The sequence below is a fragment of the Hypanus sabinus genome, chromosome 20, assembly GCF_030144855.1.
Source record: "Hypanus sabinus isolate sHypSab1 chromosome 20, sHypSab1.hap1, whole genome shotgun sequence".
Lineage (NCBI taxonomy): Eukaryota > Metazoa > Chordata > Chondrichthyes > Myliobatiformes > Dasyatidae > Hypanus > Hypanus sabinus.
This window is the reverse complement of record NC_082725.1, coordinates 13,553,945-13,572,651: the sequence shown is the minus strand read 5'-3', so window position 1 is coordinate 13,572,651 and position 18,707 is coordinate 13,553,945. Positions and strand designations below refer to the sequence as shown.

Below are 18,707 nucleotides of genomic sequence, written 5' to 3'. Positions count from 1 at the left end.
CGGCCTAATCGAGGCATCAGGACCCAGGGCCTGTAGTGAAGCGAGTCCAAAAGCAAGGAATGAGCCGAGGTTTGGACAATTTAAGTGCCAGGCCAGGGTAGCAGGCTGGAGGTGAGGGACAAGTCAGTTCAGCTCGCTGCTCTGCAAGGTTTACTCGACTCTGTACTGAACTGAAGCTGCGGCCTGCAACTGATGGACTACTGGATCGGCTGCACTGATAACTGGCTTCACGGCTGTGGGCTGACTTTCATGAGCTTCTGTTTATAACTGTGATTTTGTTGTTTGCACCATTTTCCTTCCGCACATTGGGTGCTTGATGGTCTCTTTTGTTTTGATGGGTTCTGTTGGGTTTCTTGGTTTTGTGGTTGCCTGTAGGGAAATGAATCTCAAGATTGTGTATAGTATATATACTTTGATCATAAATGTGCTTGGAACTTGAACTTTGAAACATACAGTGAAATGCATCAACGATCAACATCGTCCACAGATATGCTGGGAGCAGACCACAAATATTACCATGCTTCCAGCACCAGCATAGCATGCCCACCACTTGTAACTCTAACCTGTATGTCTTTTGGAATTCCCACAGCGGTGGAAATTGAACCCAAATCTTACTGTAAAGCATTATAATAACTGCTTTTGAAGGGGAGAGTATGCAGTTAATGGCAGGACCCTTATCAGCATTGATGTGCAGAGGGATCTTGAAGTCCAAGTCCATAGCTCCCTGATACGGTGATAATGAAGGCATGCTGCATGCCTTCATTGATTGAGCTGTTCTGTAATAGAGTAAGGAAGTCATCTTCCATGTCTACAAAATATTGTTTATGCTTACTTGGAGTATTGCTTGCACTTCTGGCTCCTCCACTATGGGATGTGGAGACCTTGGAAGGTGTACAGGACAGTTTCACCAGGATGCTACCTGGATAAAAGGGTATGAGCTTATAAGGAGAACTCGGACAAATTTGGATGGTTTTCTCTGGAGTGTCAGAATGTGAGGTAGACCTGGTGGAAGTTAATTTAAAAAAAAGAGAAACAGAGTTGTTACTATCTTTTTCCTAGAGTAGAAATATCAAACACTAGAAGATATGTAATTAACGAGAGAGGGGAAAGTGTAAATGAGTGCTGTACAGAAATTTTTACGTGGTGGTAGGTGCGTGAAATGAGCTGGAGAAGAGAGATGGTGGAAGCAGATACAGTAGTATACTATACAGAGAGAGGCCTTTGGATAGATACAGGAATATGTAGGGTTAGGAATCAAAGGCAGGTGGAAGAGTTTAATTGAATTTGGCATAGTTTAGTCCAGTCAGTGTGGGCTGAAGGCCTGCTCCTGTTCTGTGTTGTATTGGAAACTTCCTGACAGCCTATCAAGTTCATCAGCAGTAGTTGTGTACCTGATGGCAAACCCATTGAAATTCACCCACAGTTTCTCAGTGGCATAATTGGCAATGATCAACAAGTTCCATTTTCTTGAGTGAATTTTTTTAATAGTTCAATGGATGTACAGAATCTTAATTGATTTAATAATGTTGAAATATTATATCTTTTAAATCAATCTATATAATTTCAAATATAGTTTTTAATACTGAACTGATCAAACTCAATATAATAGCATCATAGAACAAATGAGAATTTGCAATGGTGAAATTTTTGAATTAAACTTTACCACTGCATTCATACATTCAGTTTATTGGGTATACCTGCTCATTAATGCAAATATCTGATCAGTCAATCATATCGTAGCAGCTCAATGCATAAAAGCATGCAGACATGGTTAAGAGGATTGGTTGTCGTTCAGACCAAACAGCAGAATGGGGAAGAAATGTGGTCTAAGTGACTTTGACCGTGGGATGATTGTTGGTGCCAGATAAGGTGGTTTGAGTATTTCAGAAACCGCTGATCTCCTGGGATTTTCACACAAGACAGAGTCCAGAGTTTACAGAGAATGGTGCAAAAAAACAAAATTATCCAGTGAGTGGCAGTTCTGAGATGTAAAAAAAAACTTGTTAATGAGAAAAGTCAGAGGAGAATGGCCAGACTGGTTCAAACTGACAGGAAGGCAAAATAACTCAAATAACCAGGTGTTACAACAGTGGTGTGCAGAAGAGCATCTCCAAGTGCCCAACATATTGAACCCTGAGCTGAATGGGTTCTAGCAGCAGAAGGCTACGAACATGCATGCAATGGCCACTTTATTAGGTAGAGGAGGCACCCAATAAAGTGGCCACTGAATGAAGTGAATTGGATTTCAATGAGTTGGAGGGGCAAGTATTTCAGACTCCAGGCCGGTGGTGTATCTCCTCACTTGTTGCCTGAGGGTTGATAAATAGATCAAAGCAATAGCAACTGAAGTTTTGTAAAGGTTTCTTTGCTTCATTGCTCAAATGACAGGATATTTTCCTTGCCATGAATTACGCAGAGTTCCATTTGTTCTAAGTCATTAACACTTGATGGCTTCTTTGCTTTATCAATTTATGGCATTTGTCTCCTATATTATAACTGTATTAACATAACTGCTCCACCATCAAAGAGCTACACCATCTGGACCATGCTCCCTTCTCACTACTGCCATCAGGAAGGTGGTATAGGAGCCATAGGACCCACACCAGCATGCTTAGGCATGATTACCCTTCATCCATCAGGCTGCCGAACCAGTGTAGATAACTCCACTCACCCCAACACTGAACTTCACTTGTCACAACACATGATCACCAAACGCAACCTATGGATGCACTTTCAAGGACTCTACAGCTCATCTTCTCAGTATCACAACACACACAACATGCTGCAGGAACTCCGCAGGCCAGGCAGCATCAATGGAAAAAGAGTCAACATTTTGGGCCGAGACTCTTCAGCAGGACTGGAGAAAAGAGATGAGTAGATTTAAAAGGTGGAGGGGGGAGGGACGAAGTAAAGAACTGGGAAGTTGATTGGTGAAAGAGATACAGGGTTGGAGAACAGGGAGTCTGTTAGAAGAGGACAGAAAGCCATGGAAGAAAGAAAAGGGGGAAAGAGCACTAGAGAGGGGCAATGGGCAGGCTAGGAGATAAGGTTGGGGGGGGAAGGGGATGGAGAATGGTGACAGAGAGGGCCATTACGAGAAGTTCAAGAAATTGTTGTTCATGCCATCAGATTAAAGGCTATCCTGACAAGGTGTTTTTGTGCCTACCTGAGTGAGGCCCCATCACGGTAATAGAGAAGGCCATGGATTGACATATCAGAATGGGAAGTGGAATTAAAATGGGTGGCCACTAGGAGACCCTGCTTTTTCTGGTGGATGGAGGGTCTCCCAATCTATGTCGGGTCTCACTGATATACAGGAGATCACATCAGGAGCACTGGAAAGAGTATATGACCCCAACAGACTCACAGGTGAAGTGCCAGCTCACCTGGAAGGACTCTTTGGGACCTGGATGGTAATGAGGGAGATGTAGGGGCTGATGTAGCACTTGTTCCACTTGCAAGGATAATTGCCAGGCAGGAGATCACAGAGAGGAACAAATGGACAAGGGAATCACATAGAAAGGGGATCACAGTGGAAAGCAGAAAGTAGTGGAGGGAGAGGGAAAGGTGTGCTTGTCAATGGGATCCTACTAGAGATAGCGGGAGTTACGGAGAATTATGTGAGGGGCAGTGAGGCTGGTGGTGTGGTAGGTGAGGATAAGAGGAACACTATCCCTGGTAGAGTAGCAGGAAGATGGGGTGAGAGCAGACCGCGTGAAATGGAAGAGATGCGGTTGAGGGCAGCATTGATGGTGGAGGGAAGAAAGCCCCTTTCTTTGACGAAGGAAGACATCTCCTTTGTTCTGGAATGAAAAGCCTCATCCTAAGAATAGATGCAGCAGAGATGGAGGAATTGAGAGAATGGGATGGCATTTCCCACAGGGTGGGAAGAGGTATAGTGTGAGAGTCAGTGGGTTTATAATAGACATCAATAGATGGATGAGCTGTCTCCAGAGACAGAGAATTCAAGAGAGAGGAGGAAGGTGCCGGAAATGGATCAGTTAAGTTTGAGGGCAGGGTAGAAGTTAGAGGCAAAGTTGATGAAGTTAACGAGAAAATTTACTAGGATGTTGTCTGGTCTGGAGGACCTGAGTTATAAGGAAAGTTTAGGAGTTTATACCTTGGAGCGTGGAAGATTGAGAGGAGATTTGTTAGAGATACAAAATTATGAGGGGTATAGACAGGATAAATGACACCAGGCTTTTTCCACTGAAGTTGAGTGGGACTACAACCAGCAATCAAGGGTGAAAGATTCAGGGTTCAAAGGGAACATGGGGGAATCGTCCTCACTCAGAGTCGGCGAGAGTGTGGAATGGGCTGCCGGCACAAGTGGTGCATGTGAGCTTGATTTCAATGTTTAAGCAAAGTTTGGGTAGGTACATGGCTGTTTGGGGTATGGAGGGCTATAGAGTGGTTGCAGCTCAAACGGAATAGGCAGACTAAACAGTTTGGCGCAGACTACATAAAGCCTGTTTCTGTGCTATTTTTCTATGACTGACTTATTTAGTGTCTTTTTTTTGTATTTGCAGTTTATCATGATTTTCATATTCTTTGCTTGTCAGTCTTCATGTGTAGTCTTTCCACTGATTCCATTGTATTTCTTTGTTCCAGTATGAATGTTTGTAAAATAATGAGTCTTAGCATAGTGTATAACGATGTATATATATGTACTTACTTAGAATTCATTTTGTATTGCGTTCATCTACTTTCATTTTTAACTGTCTGTTTGCTATATGCAAAACTGCATAAGCTAAACATGTACAATGCCTATAAAAAGTATTCCTCCCCACCCCCCACCCCCCCGGAATTGTTCATGTTTTATTGTTTTACAACATTGAATCGCAGTGGAATTAATTTGGCTTTTTTGACACTGAAAAAGACGTGTGTCAAAGTGACAACAGATCTCTACAAAGGGATCTAAATTATAAATATAAAACATAATACAACCAATTGGTTTTAGAAGTTACATAATTAGTTAACAGAGATCTGTTTTTGGAGACCTGTGTGCAGCTAAGGTGTTTCAATTGATTGTAGTAAGAATCTAACTGTATCTGGAACGTCCAACTGCTGGTGAGTCAGTATCCTGGCTAAAACTACACCAGGAAGACAAACACTCCATGCAACTCCGTGAAAAGGTTGTTGAAAAGCACAAGTTTGGAGATGGATACAAGAAAATTTCCAAGTTAACTTAATCATCAAGAATATGGCATAGCTGTAAATCTGCCTGGAGCAGGCTGTCCTCAAAAACTGAATGACCATGCAAGAAGGGGACTAGTGAGGGGGGCCACTAAGAGACCTATGGCAACTCTGGAGGAGATACAAGCTTCAGTGGCTGAAATGGGAGTGACTGCACATACAACAATTGTTGCTGGGTGCTTCACCAGTCACAGCTTTATGGGAGAGTGGCAAAGAGAAAGCCACTGTTAAGAGGAAACTCACATGAAATCTTAACTAGAATTTCCCAGAAGGCATGTGGGAGAGTCTGAAATCAGCTGGATGAAAGTTCTATGGTCTCATGAAACCAAAATTGAGCTTTTTGGCCCGGCTGTCGGTCTAAATACTATGTTTGTTGTTAAGCCAAACACCGTACCTCATCAAAAACACACCATCCTTACCATGAAGCATGGTGGTGGCTGCATCATGCTGTGGGGATGCTTCACTGCAACAGGCCCTGGAAGGCTTGTGAAGGTAGAGGGTAAAATGAATGCAGCAAAATACAGGGAAATCCTGCAGGAAACCCCGATGCAATCTGCAATAGGACTGTGACTTAGGAAAAGATTTGTTTTCCTGCAAGACAATGATCCCAAGCATAAAACCAAAGCAACACGGGAATGGCTTAAAAACAATGAAGTTAATGTTCCAGAGTGGCCAAGTCAGAGTCCAGACCTCAATCCAATTGAAAATTTGTGGCTGGACTTGAAAAGGGCTGTTCACTCGTGATCCCCTTGCAACCTGACAGAGCTTAAGTATTGTAAAGAAGGATGGGGAAAAATTGCAATGTCCAGATGTGCAAATCTGATAGAGACCTACCCACATAGATTCAAAGCTGTAATTGCTGCCAAAGATGCATCTACTAAATACTGACTTGAAGGGGTGAATACTTATCCAATCAACTATTTTATGTTTTATATTTGTAATTAAATTAGATCACTTGGTAGAGATCTGTTTTCACTGTGACACCACAAGAGTTTTTTTTTTATGTTGATCAGTGTCAAAAAAGACAAATTAAATTCACTGTGATTCAGTGTTGTAAAACAATAAAACACAAAAACTTTCAAGGGGGTTGAATATTTTTTATAGGCACAGTATGTAATGGTCAAGGCTATACTTGCACAATACTGCTAGACCACCTTTGGTAAATAACTATAGAATGATTTGTAGGTATAACTTGCTGTAACCATGGTGTCTGGCAGTGGAATGAACATTTGGGAGCTTAATGGCCAAGGATACACATTGTATCAAAAGGACAGGCGGGAAGGCAGACAGGTTAGCATTACTCTGTTGGCAAAACTGAAATAAAATCATTAGAAAGAAGTGGCAGAGGGCCAGAAGGTGTTGAATCATTATGGATAGAGCTAAGGAACTGCAAAGTTTAAAAAATACCTTAACGGGAGTTGGATACAGACCCCCAAACAGAAGTAAGGATGAGGTCTACAAATTACAATAGGAGATAGAAAATGGGCAGTACTGTATTACAATAGTCATGGGGGATTTCAATATGCAGGTAGATTGGGAAAAGCAGGTTGATGCTCGATTCCAGGAGAGGAAATTTCTAGAATGCCTACAAGAGAGCTTTTTAGAACAGCTCATGGTTGAGCCCAGTAGGAGTTCAGCTAATCTAAATTTGGTGTTGTGCAATGAACCAGAATTGATTAGAGCTAAAGGTAAAGGAATTCTTAGGGGAAGATAATATCGAATTCACCCTGAAATTTGAGGAGTCCTTGTGCAGGATTCCCTTAAGGTTCATTTGCAGGTTGAATCTGTGGTGAGTAAGGCAAATGTGATATTTCAAGAGGAGAAGAATGTAAAAGCAAGGATGTCATGTTGCGACTTTATAAAGCACTAGTGAGGCCTCAGTATGGGCTCCTTTTCTTAGAAAGGATGTGCTGATACTGGAGAGTATTCAAAGGAGGCTCTCAAAAATGATTCCATGTTTGAAAGGCTTGTCATATGAAGAGTATTTGATGGCCTGTATTCACTAGAAGTCTGAGGAGTGAAACCTATCGGATGGTGAAAAGCCTTGATAAAGTGGATGTGGAGAGGATGTTTGCTATGATGGGAGAGTCTAAGACTAGAGGACAGAGCCTCAGAATAGAAGGTCGTCCTTTTAGAACAGAGATGGGGGGGAATTTCTTCAGCCAGAGATTGGTGAATCTGTGGAATTCTTTGCCACAGGCAGTTGTGGTGGCCAAGTCTTTATGTACATTTAAGGCAGAGATTGATAGATTCTTAATTGGTCAGGGCATGAAGGGATACAGGGAGAAGGCAGGAGATTGAGGCTGAGAAGAGAAATGGAGCAGCCACGATGAAATGGCGGAGTAGACTTGATGGGCCGAATGGCTTAATTCTGCTCCTATACAGTATCTTATAGTGAAATGCTGCCAACTAAGTCATGGAATCAGAGAATATTTACAGGAATCCAATCAGCCTGTGCTTGCTCTCTACCAGAGCAGCTCATTAGGTCCAACTTCTAATGGCTTCTTTCCTGTGGCTTTCTAATGGTTTTTCTCCACAATATATTCATTCAGCTTGCTTTGGAAGGCCACATTGAAAATGCATTTGCCATATCTATCTACTGACCATTCCTGATCCCACCCGCATGCTGCAGAAGAAAGTTCCCTTAATTTTACAGTTAATTCTCTTGATTGTAATACCTGTGACCTCTAGTTGACATCCTCCATCAATAACAACAAATTTAGGGCAGCAAGGTAGCATAGTGGTTAGCACGTCACTTTATAATACAGGCGACCTGGGTTCAATTCCCACCGCAGCCTGTAAGGAGTTTGTACATTCTACCTGTAACCGTATGCATTTCCTCCAGGTGCTAGGATTTCCTCCCACATTCCAAAGATGTACCGATTGGTAGATTAGCTGGTCATTGTAAATTTTCATGATTTAGGCTAGGATGAAATTGGGGGATTGCTGATGGCATGGCTCGAAGGGTCGGAAAGGTTTATTTCCACCCTGTATCTCAATAAATAAATTTCCACCATAAAATGGTGATGGTCTGTACAATTTGTTTGGGAATATACTGTAGGAACTGCTACCGAGTTGTACAGATTATAACCATTTTTATTTTATTTCCATCAGCTTTCACCTCAATCATATCTTCCCTGTCTTGAAAAAGAAAATTGTGGCCCTAGCCTCACTAATTATAGATGAAACAGTAATCCATCCTCCTGGGAATTATTCTCTTAAATCTTTTCATTATCATTCTCTAATCCCCTTCATATCCTTGCTATAATGAGATGATCAGATTTGAACACAGTACTGTGTCTGAGGCCAGACCGGTGTTGTTTCTTGTTTCTATACTTGAAGTCCAAAACTGTGCACATCTTATTAACTTTTGGAGCCATGGTTCTATTCTCTATCTACACTGTATTCTGTGTTGTGTGTTCATTATAACAACTAGTCGCACAAGTGGGGATGTGGTAAAAGCAAATGGAATAAGTTATGTCTTCATACTTTGTTCTGGGCAGTTTGGAATTTGGGATCTAACAGAGATCATATCTTTTGCTGACCGCTCAATAATGCTTAATTACACTTGGGTATGCTTAAGTTTCATTGTTTCAAGACTGTATGATTGCGAATAAAGGATTTCAATACATGTTGGCATTTGGAGCAATTGTTACAGGAGCTGGGGTGGAGGTGTTGGGCTGGTCACACAAGTGTAACAAGTTTGTATGGTCACCATTAGTGGCAATTGTTTTGATTTTGGTTTTGCCGCTACATTAACTGCTCCTGCACCAGTTTTGGAACAGTATCCTTGTTCCACATGACCTTTCCTTCATTACTCCCACTAAAATGCATCACCTCTCATTCCCTCAGCATTTGCCTTCAACTGCCCAGTTCTTGCAGGTATTTATGCTCTGCAGTAATTTACCACTGATCTCTTTTGCAGTTCACAGTACCGCCAAGTTTTGACATCTGCAAAATTTTAAAGCTGTGGTTTCTTTAATGTTGTTAGAGTGGCATTTATGCAGATTGCGTGAGCAAATACTGTACTTATTGACTTGTTTTTTTATGGGTGGGGGAAATGTTTGTGGTTTCAGAAGGGTGAGTAACTTACCAGAAGATTACCAAGCAACTCGTCCGCTCCTTGTTAAATTGTACGGAATTTTTTTAATGCAAAATATTTATTTCCTTGTGTTTTGTTATATAAAGCCAAGCTCTGAGGGTGCAAAGGTAAAAATTATGGTCCATTTAATCTTGTGCAGCAGTGAAACTAGAAGAGATCCATTTCAACGTGGCATGGCACAGGAGTATAGTGGTTAGCATAATGCTATTACAGTGCCAGTGACCCAGGTTCAATTCTCTCACTATCTGTAAGGAGTTTGCATGTACTCCCTGTAACCATATGGGTTTCTTCGGGTCCTCCGGTTTCCTCCCACATTCCAAAAATGAATGGGTTGGTTAATTGATCGCATGGTTCATATTGGGTGGCGCAGACTGGTTGGGCCTGTTACCATGCAGTATCTCTAAATAAAAAAATAATAAAACTAATATGGTGAGAACCACAATGCTGCATTAATGATGTCAATGATTATGAAAACAGAACTAAATAAATTCAGAGTCTCATGATCTAAGGTGTATTTGTCATCCACCATAAGAGTCTTACTTGTTTTTACTGATGTATTGACATCATAACTGTATGTAAAAATTAATATTCCTTGGTATTGCTCCTAATACAATCATGCCACTTCTAGATTAACACAGAATCAGTGTAGATAATATACAGTAAATGTTTAAAATTAAGAATCTATTTTCTCAATCTTTTAAATCTTTTACCTTAAATTCAGTCAGTTAAGTATTTTCTTTTACAGTTATTTCTATTCTATTCCAGATTTTCGTGCATTTACTGTCTTACCAATTGCTGAATTGGGGTCTAGATTGCTATTCAAATCATTGTCTTTATTCTAGTTTAATTTATTGCTTGCTTTTATGTTTGAATAATCACTTGTTTGTAACTGTGCAGTGAATTTTCAGTAATGTGTAGTTCAGCTGGTTCTGTACTGATGTAGTTTTTGTCTGTAAGTCTGACATGGCAGCATAAATCAAGACAGTCCTCATTGTTTCATGACTGCTCTGCTCACAGAAAAACTCCCTTATCTAACTCGCAGTATAAAGAGGGAGCTCCTAGTCTCTCTAATACTTTGTCGTCTTTCTCTTTACTTCCCTCCGTTCTCTTTTGTTCTAGTCTTTTCTTATTCCTTGTTTTTACTTCTTGCTTGCTGTTCTTTTGCTGAATTGAAACTCTTGAACTTTTAGCAAATTTTTCATGCTTTCAATTTGGACCAAATGCCTATTGTTTTCTGGTATTATTTCAAATAAATGAAATAGCTCATAACTTCAGCAGTATATGGTTAATTTTTCACTTTAGTAATGTTTTATTTTTTAAAACACAAATATCTATGCCTGACTCGGAAATTGCATTAGATAATGATGAATTATTTACAATTGGAAGTACTGAGCAGCATTTTCATATGGTGATAATTGACCAGCAGTTGGTCATAATTGCATTTCTACTCAGGGAAATTCAATTAATTTCTCAATGCGTTTCGGAGAAAAATACTAATATTAATTGTCTCCAATTAAAATGTTATTTAGAAGATAAATATCAGTTTAGGTACAAGGACTCTGTCCATTGTAACTTTGCTATCCACAAGAGTAAAAAGATAATGTTTTAAAATTGTATTCAGCAAGAGCCACCATGACCAGTGTAAATGCCCTAATACTGTTTGTCCAAGCTTGCTGTACTTGGGTGTCTGCAAAATAACTTGAATTAACAACTCTGACCCCCCCAAGCTACCTCTGAATTGTATCTCCGTAAAGAAACAGTACTTATATTGCCTTCCTCTCCTCTGGTGCTTTGCAGCTGAAAATTGCTTTTTCATTCCCTCAGTCAGGTGATAATTATTTATGACATGTTTTCCATTCTCCAGAAGTTCAATGGAACCCTTCCAGGTGTGAATTGGCATTGTGCCCCTGAAGTGATTTCCATCAGTATCGCACATGCAGTGTTCTGCTGCAATGGGGCACTGCAGGAGAATTTAGAACGCATTGTTTTGGGATTAGCTGTCACTGGGTGCTCTCAGGCAAGATCAGCTTCCTAGCAGGGAGAAGTAACAGAATGCTAGCCAAGTATGTGAATTAGAATATGTGTATAAGAATTCATTCTTTTCCCCATTGATTTTTGACATCTTGCCTCATTCCAGCCACAGCAAGGACCCAGAAATTGTAAGTATGCATAGTTGACATTGATGCAGAATTGTAATGCGAGAGAAACGGTACTAAGTAACTTCTTGCCATAAATAGTGAAATAATATTTTTGACATTTATTGAAGTTACTACTTATTCTAGAAAAATGGTATTTTTTAAGCTTATTACAGAATTTGACTTAAATCTTTTTCTTCATTGGAGTCTTTAAAATCTATGTGGATGAAGAGGTAAATTAGCTAAAAATTTTAAAATGCACCAGATAATAAAGATTCATTTTTAATCAAAATAAAAGTAGAAATCTGAATCGATAAACATCCATTATACATGATAAAAGTTAAAAAATCTTCCACTGTGGCCTAGAAATTAAATTATCCATTTCCAATCAGAAACATTTTTAACATCGAATGCTAATGCTGGTGTGCTAAGTCATGGAATAGTCTTACTGTTTACTGGACATCACAAAGGAGCGCTACACCACGTAAGATCCAATTTTCAGGGGGTTGAACCGTTCGGAGATTTACTGCAGCTGTGTAGTTTATATCTGTTCTTACTGGCTTCTTGTAGATTGGGCATGAATATAATCGGGGGTCTTTTGGATCTTGAAGACAAGAAAAATTGTACAAATTGGATAAGCCTAAGGCAAACATTCCCTTGGAATATTCATAGTATTACTGCTTGTATTTATTTATTTAGCGATACAGCATGCAGTAGGGCTTTCTGTCATGCCATCCCAGCAACCCAAACTAACCTGATAAACCTTAATCTCCTCAAGTGACAGTGTACAATGACCATTTAACCTACTTGGTGCGTCCTTGGGCTGTGGGAGGAAACCAGAGCACTCCAGGAAAACTTGTGCATTCCGTAGGCAGGAAGTATAGAGACTCCTTACAGAATGGATTGAACTCCAAGCTCTGCAATGCTATCATGGTGCCCAATGTCTTGACTCAAGTGCCAGTCATACGATAAAAAGAAATTCCCAGTATGTGAAATCCATTTGTATCCCCGTCGTAAATCCAAAACCATCAAATCACCACATTGTCATTTTACTTTGGTCAATGCTGGTGATTATGTGGGCTATTTATAAAAACATATTCCTCTTCAGTGTAAAGGAAATGAGTGTCATGATAAAGCAAAAACGAATGAGAAGAACAAAAAGCGATGCAAGGTCTTTGGTGGGCAGTTTTGAAATGTAGGATTGAGATGGTTTAAACATGCGACACCCTCTCACTGCTCCCCTGTGACTTCTGATTCCCTCTGACTCTTCCAACCAGCTAGACTTGCTACCACAGCCCTGTACCCTTTCTCACCAGCTCTTTACCCTTCCCACATATCGGGCTTCACCCTATTGTCTTCAAGCTATCCTCCTTCACCTCTCTCCCCCCCCCCCCCCACCCTTTTATTATGTTGTCTCTTGTGTTTATGATTTGATGCTATCTCTGTTCTCATTCATCTGCTTACGTCAAAATCTGTTTCTTACACATATTAGAAACCATGAACCTCACTGAAGAGGATCAAAGATATCTTTTCCCTTCAATTCATCCCTAGGTGAGTACAAGTCACTGTAAATTTTCAAGTTGTTGCACACTAAGAAAGAAAATTAGACTACGTGTAGCTATCAGTTAAATACCGATGTAACAGCCAAGATTAAAATATCGATTATTTACAGTAGTACTTACTTAGGTTATTTTGAGCAGATAGGTGTATGACTGGCATCAACTCAAACAGCACTTTAGGTTTGGACTCAATGAGCTTTGAATTGCGTCTGTCCCATCCAGCTCCTTCCAGGTACAGCCCGTACACGTAAACTCCCGCTGCAGGGGGTGTTGTAATGTCATCTTTCATCCATTTGGTGACTTCATTGCACAGAACCACGCTATCCAGTGCCCAGCCCTTGTGAGCACGAGTCACTTCCTGTTAGTTAAAGTTTAGTGAGAAATGGCTATCAATATTTCATCGCTGCTTTTAATATCAAAATTTTAAAGTATAAAACAAGCATTCCTGTCATTAATAGGAATAATTTACACAGTTACTTGGAAAACAGTAAATGCAAATGAATAGAGGAATACTGTAGGTGGATAATTTAGCATTTGGTTAGCACAACACTGCCAGAGACCTGGGTTCAATTCTGCCATTATCTATAAGGAGTTTGTACGTTTTCCCTGTGACTGCATGGGTTTCCTCGGGGTGCTCTTTCCTTCCACAGTCGAAAGGAGTATGGGTTTAAGTTGTGGACATGCAATGTTGGTACCAGAGCCATGGCAACACTGGCAGGCTGACTCTAGGACATCCTCAGACTGTGGCTGTTGACACAAATGATGCATTTCACTGTATATTTTCATATACCCATGATTATTTGAAATTAAATTGTCGAATTTCAATTTTTTTTTAACCCCTTTTTAAGATGTAATTCCACATCACTATTACCATCTGAGACAAGGTCATAAACTCTTAATGATATCCTATTTCTAGTTACACCCTCTTCTGCAACTTGATCATCCTACCATGTACTAGTCTTCTGGATTCTTTAATAAAACAAATCATTCATGTAAGTTTGCACAGGCATACCCTATCAAAGGGAATCTGACTGAATAGCAGTGAGGAGGGTTGAATGACTTTAATAAAATACAATTCCTTTGCATCTGAAATTCTATGCAAGTATTTTTACTGATCCTAGTGTCTGTATTGTACATCACTGTATTCCCTTTTTGGAAGTAAAAAGAGTTGATGAACAATTTATTTGTACATATTCATCAAATACATTGCCATTTGTTTCTCAAAAGGAAGCAAACACACATTGTGCTGAACTAACTATTCTGGCACATATGTTTCATTAAGAATCAATCTTCAATCCTTTGGCAAGGCACAATGTGAAGTATTAGCCTTATCGTATTAAATTTCGTAATAACACTTTGGCAGTGAAATTGGGCAGAGTACCTGAAGGACAACCAAGTCTGTGATGGTTTGCCATAGGTCTGCGGTAGTGTTGTGTTGAGTACAATTTTGAGCAAGTTCAACTATGTTAGCATCGCTGAGAAAGTGAAACATTTAAGTGACTGGCCTCTGTGGATCAGCATTTAGTAGAGCCAAAGGTTGCTACTTTCAGTAGAGTCAACGATGAAATCAAAATAGAGAAAGGCTTGAGGTCATCCAGTCTTGAATGGATTTGGGTCAAAAAGAAGGTACACAGGACTTCTGTGGCTGATGAATATGGCTAGCCACTTCTGACAATTCCTCTTGTAGCCAGGTTCTTAGTTTGATCAGAGGGAACTGAGTTAATAATTTCAGAGTGATAGTTGAGGAGGAGGTCACCATTCTATTTGCATTGAAAATAAATGAATCACTGGTGTCATTCCAATGGTTCAGGCACTGGAACTTTGTCTTTAGTAAAGGAGAAACAAGGTTCTCAATAAACTAGGTTGTGGTAGATGGCAGGATGGCCTTTGACTAGTTAAGAAGTAATAAGTTAACATTCTTTCAAACCCAAAGCGTCTGGGCCTGAAAGGTCAACTGTACATTTTTTTTCCATAAATGCTACCTGCCCTGCTGAGTTCCTCCAGCATTTTATACTACAATTGAAAAGTTTAGCTGAATGTAAATTACATCATGGAAACAAATCAGTGGTTGATGGTAATTGTACAAAACCTCACCTGTAATCTACTACGGCTATTAGCATTACCTGTCTCATTGCTGTTAAAAATCCCTGAGGATTAAAAAAGCCAGTCATCCAGAAACAGTTTGGTCGTCCCTCAAAGATCCAGGAATGGAACTGATGATTTCTCTCCAATAACTCTGTAAACCAGAAACCAAGGGTGCTCGATTCCCAGGATGTCTGGAGAACAAGGCAAATATTTTCATAGTTACATCAGTGAATGTTTGCTCTCATGAAATATGCATAGCCTGGCATTTGAAAACAAATTCTGTTGCACAATTGAAAGGGAGTTTATTTTTGCTGAAGAATCCCTGAAATAAATCATAGTAGTATGAAAAAAATATATAGCTGGTTGGGGTTAGAAATTTAGCCAGTTTAAAACTACCTGAATGACATGATTTTTCCAAGTATTCCAATAATAGGGGCATCTGTTAGTTTTCCAAGTTTAAAATCACTGCAAGAGATCTCAAACAATATTAATACCATCAAGTCCTTTAACATCAGCTTCGCTGAGAAAATAACCAGCAGTGAGGATTGATGTAAGACAGCTAAATAGTTAAAGGTTCTGATGAAGGCTCTCAGCCAGAAATGTTGACTCTCTATTCCTTTCCATTGATACTGTATGACTTACTGAGTTCCAACAGCATTTTGTATGTGTCACTCTGGATTTCCAGCATCTGTAGAGTCTCTTGTGTAAATAGTTAAAGGGATTCAATGGTATCAGTATTGTCTGAGACTAGATATAAACTCAGAATGGCAGCCTCAATAAATAGAGTAGGCAGAAAATGTATCAGGGAAACTTGGCTGCATGGACTTAGAATTGGCTTGTCCAAAGAAGGCAGAGAGTGACAGTAGGAGTATATTCTGCTTGGAGATCCGTGACTAGTGGTATTCTGTAGGGATCTGTTCTGGGACCCCTGCTCTTTGTGATCTTTATAAATGACTTGGATGAGGAAGTGGAAGGGTGAGTTACTAAGTTTTTAGATGGCAGGGAGGTTAGTTCTGTTGCTGATAGCGTAGGAGGTTGTCATATGTTACAATGGGACATTGACAGGATATAGGAGTGGGCAGAAAAATAGCTGATGGAGTATAATCAGAAAAGTGTGAGGTGATAATCTTTGAAAGATCAAACTTGAAGACAATGGAAGAATTCTTAGTGTGGAGGAACACAGGGAACTTAGGGTCCACATCCATAGATCCTTCCAAAGTTGCCACACAGATTGATAGGGTGGTTTAGAATGTATATGGTGCATTGGCCTTCATTAGTTTGGGATATGAGATCAACAGCTATGAGATGTTACATCTCAATAAACTCTGGTTATACCACACTGGGAATACTGCATTTGGTTCTGGTGACCTTAATCTAGGAAGGATGTGGAAACTTTAGAGACAATACAGAGGCTGCCTAGATTGGAGGAAAAGCCTTTTTGAGTGAGCTATGTCTTTGGTCACTGGAGCAAAGGATGATGCAAAGTGGCTTTCGAGAGTTTCTCAGAATTTTGAGGAATTGTGCGTTCAGCTGGCACCGTTTTCCCAGGGCTGCAGTGACCAATACCAGAGAACATTCATTTAAGGTGAATGGAGGAAAGTTGAGGGGAGATGTCAGAGGTCGTGTTTTTCCCCCCACAGAAAATGGTAGGTACCTGGGTTGCATTGCTGGAGATGGTGATAGTGTCTGATACAAAAGGGACATTTAAGAGACTTTCAGATAGACATATGGATGTGAGGAAGAGGGAAGGGTTAGTTTGATTGTTAAGTAGGTTTATATAGGTTTCCTTAGGGACTGGACTGGACAGTGTGTAAGGCCTCTTTTCATAAGACAAAGGAGTAGAATTAGGTCATTTGGCCCATCGAGTCTGCTCTGCCATTCAATCATGACTGATCCTTTATTCCTCTCCTCAGCCCTTTCACCAGCCTTCTCCCCGTAAATTTCAATGCCGTGTCCAATCAAGAACTTACTCAACTCTGCTTTAAATGTACCCAACAACCTGGCCTCCACAGCTGCCTGTGGTAATAAATTCCACAAATTCATCACTCTCTGGCTAAAGAAATTTCTCTGCATCTGTTTTATGTGGATGCTCCTCTGTCCAGAGGCTGTACCTTCTCGTCTAAGACTCACCAACCATGGAAAACATCCTTTCCACATCTATTCTATCCAGGCCTTTCAACGTTCAAAAAGTTTCAATGAGATCACCCCCATCCTTCTAAATTCCAGCAAGTACCAGCCCAGAGCTATCTACTGTTCCTGATATGGTAACCTTTTCATTCCTGGAATCATCCTTGTGAACCTCCTCTGAACCCTCTCCAATGCCATGACATCTTTTCTAATATAAGGAGCTCAGAACTGTTCACAATACTCAAGGTGAGGCCTCACCAGTGCCTTATAAAGCCTCAGCATCAGATCCCCGCTCTTGTATTCTAGACCTCTTGAAATGAATGCAAACATTGCATTTGTCTTCCTCACTATCGACTCTACCTGCAAGTTAACCTTCAGGGTGTTCTGCACAAGGACTCCCAAGTCACTTTTGCATTTTAGATTTTTGAATTTTCTCCTTGTTTAGAAAATCCTCTGCATATTTATTTCTTCTACCAAAGTGCGACCATGCATTTTCCAACATTTGTATTTGATTTGCCACTTTCTTGCCCATTCTCCTAATATGTCTAAGTCCTTCTGCATCCTACCTATTTCCTCAACACTACCTGCCCCTCCAACAATCTTCATATCATCTGCAAACTTGGCAACAAAGCTATTTATTCCATCATCTATATCATTGACATACAGCATAAAAAAGAAGCGGCCCCAACACCAACCACTGTGGAATACGCCTAGCCACTGGAAACCAACCAGAAAAGGATCCTTTTATTCCAACTCGCTGCCTCATACCAATCAGCCAATGCTCTAACCATGCTAATAACTTTCCTGTAATACCATGGGCTTTTAGCTTGGTAAGCAGCCTCATGTGTGGCACCTTGTCAGAATCCTTATGAAAGTGCAAATATATAACATCCACTGCATTTCCCTTCATCTATCCTACCTGATTGTCAGGCAAGATTTTCCCTTAAGGAAACTATGCTGACTTTGTCCTATCTTGTCCTCTGTCACCACTGTCATCAAGTACTCCATAACCTCATCCTTAATAATTGACTCCAACATCTTCCCAACCACGAAGGTCAAGCTAACTGGTCTATAATTTACTTTCTGCTGCCTACCTCCTTTTCTTAAAGATTGGAGTGACATTTGCAATTTTCTAGTCCTCTGGACCCTTGCCAAAGTCCAATGATTCTTTAAAGATCATTACTAGTGCCTCCACAATCTCTCCTGTTACCTCTTTCAGAATCCTGGGGTGCAATTCATCTGGTCCGGGTGACTTATGTATCCTTAGGTCATTCTGCTTTTTAAGCACCTTCTCCCTTGTAATAGTAACTGCACTCACTTCTCTTCCCTCACATCCTTGAACACCTAGCACACTGCTAGCATCTTCCACAGTGAAGACTGATGCAAAATACTCATTTAGTTCATCTGTCGTCTCCTTGTCCCACGTTATGATTTCTCTAGCCTCAGTTTCTAGCAGTTCTATATCCATTCTCATCTCTTTCATTCTTTACATACTTGAAAAAG

General features: G+C 40.3%; 2 protein-coding genes and 1 long non-coding RNA gene across 4 annotated transcripts in view; 1 reads left to right on the top strand and 2 right to left on the bottom strand.

The window, feature by feature from the left end:
• The window catches only part of cfap90 (cilia and flagella associated protein 90), a 36,982-nt gene extending 27,195 nt beyond the window's left edge, over positions 1-9,787 (bottom strand). The window contains exon 1 of the mRNA XM_059945132.1: positions 9,290-9,787. The gene's annotated coding sequence lies outside the window, so the exon portion shown is untranslated. The remainder of the gene's footprint in view (positions 1-9,289) is intronic.
• The window catches only part of LOC132378316 (uncharacterized), a 68,136-nt gene that overhangs the window by 32,604 nt on the left and 16,825 nt on the right, over positions 1-18,707 (top strand). The window contains exon 1 of one of the 2 annotated variants that reach the window (XR_009506965.1): positions 12,926-12,984. The exons of the other annotated variant lie outside the window; for it this stretch is intronic. This is a non-coding gene — a long non-coding RNA (uncharacterized LOC132378316). Of the gene's footprint in view, positions 1-12,925; positions 12,985-18,707 lie in introns of those variants that run through there. 2 annotated transcript variants of the gene reach the window in all.
• Positions 11,535-18,707, bottom strand: part of dnah5 (dynein, axonemal, heavy chain 5) — a 231,373-nt gene continuing 224,200 nt past the window's right edge. The window contains exons 77-79 of the mRNA XM_059945127.1: positions 15,116-15,268; positions 13,116-13,350; positions 11,535-12,037 (exon numbers count right to left, since the gene is read on the bottom strand). Coding sequence (XP_059801110.1) covers positions 11,886-12,037; positions 13,116-13,350; positions 15,116-15,268 — 540 coding nt within the window. The 3' untranslated portion in view covers positions 11,535-11,885. The remainder of the gene's footprint in view (positions 12,038-13,115; positions 13,351-15,115; positions 15,269-18,707) is intronic.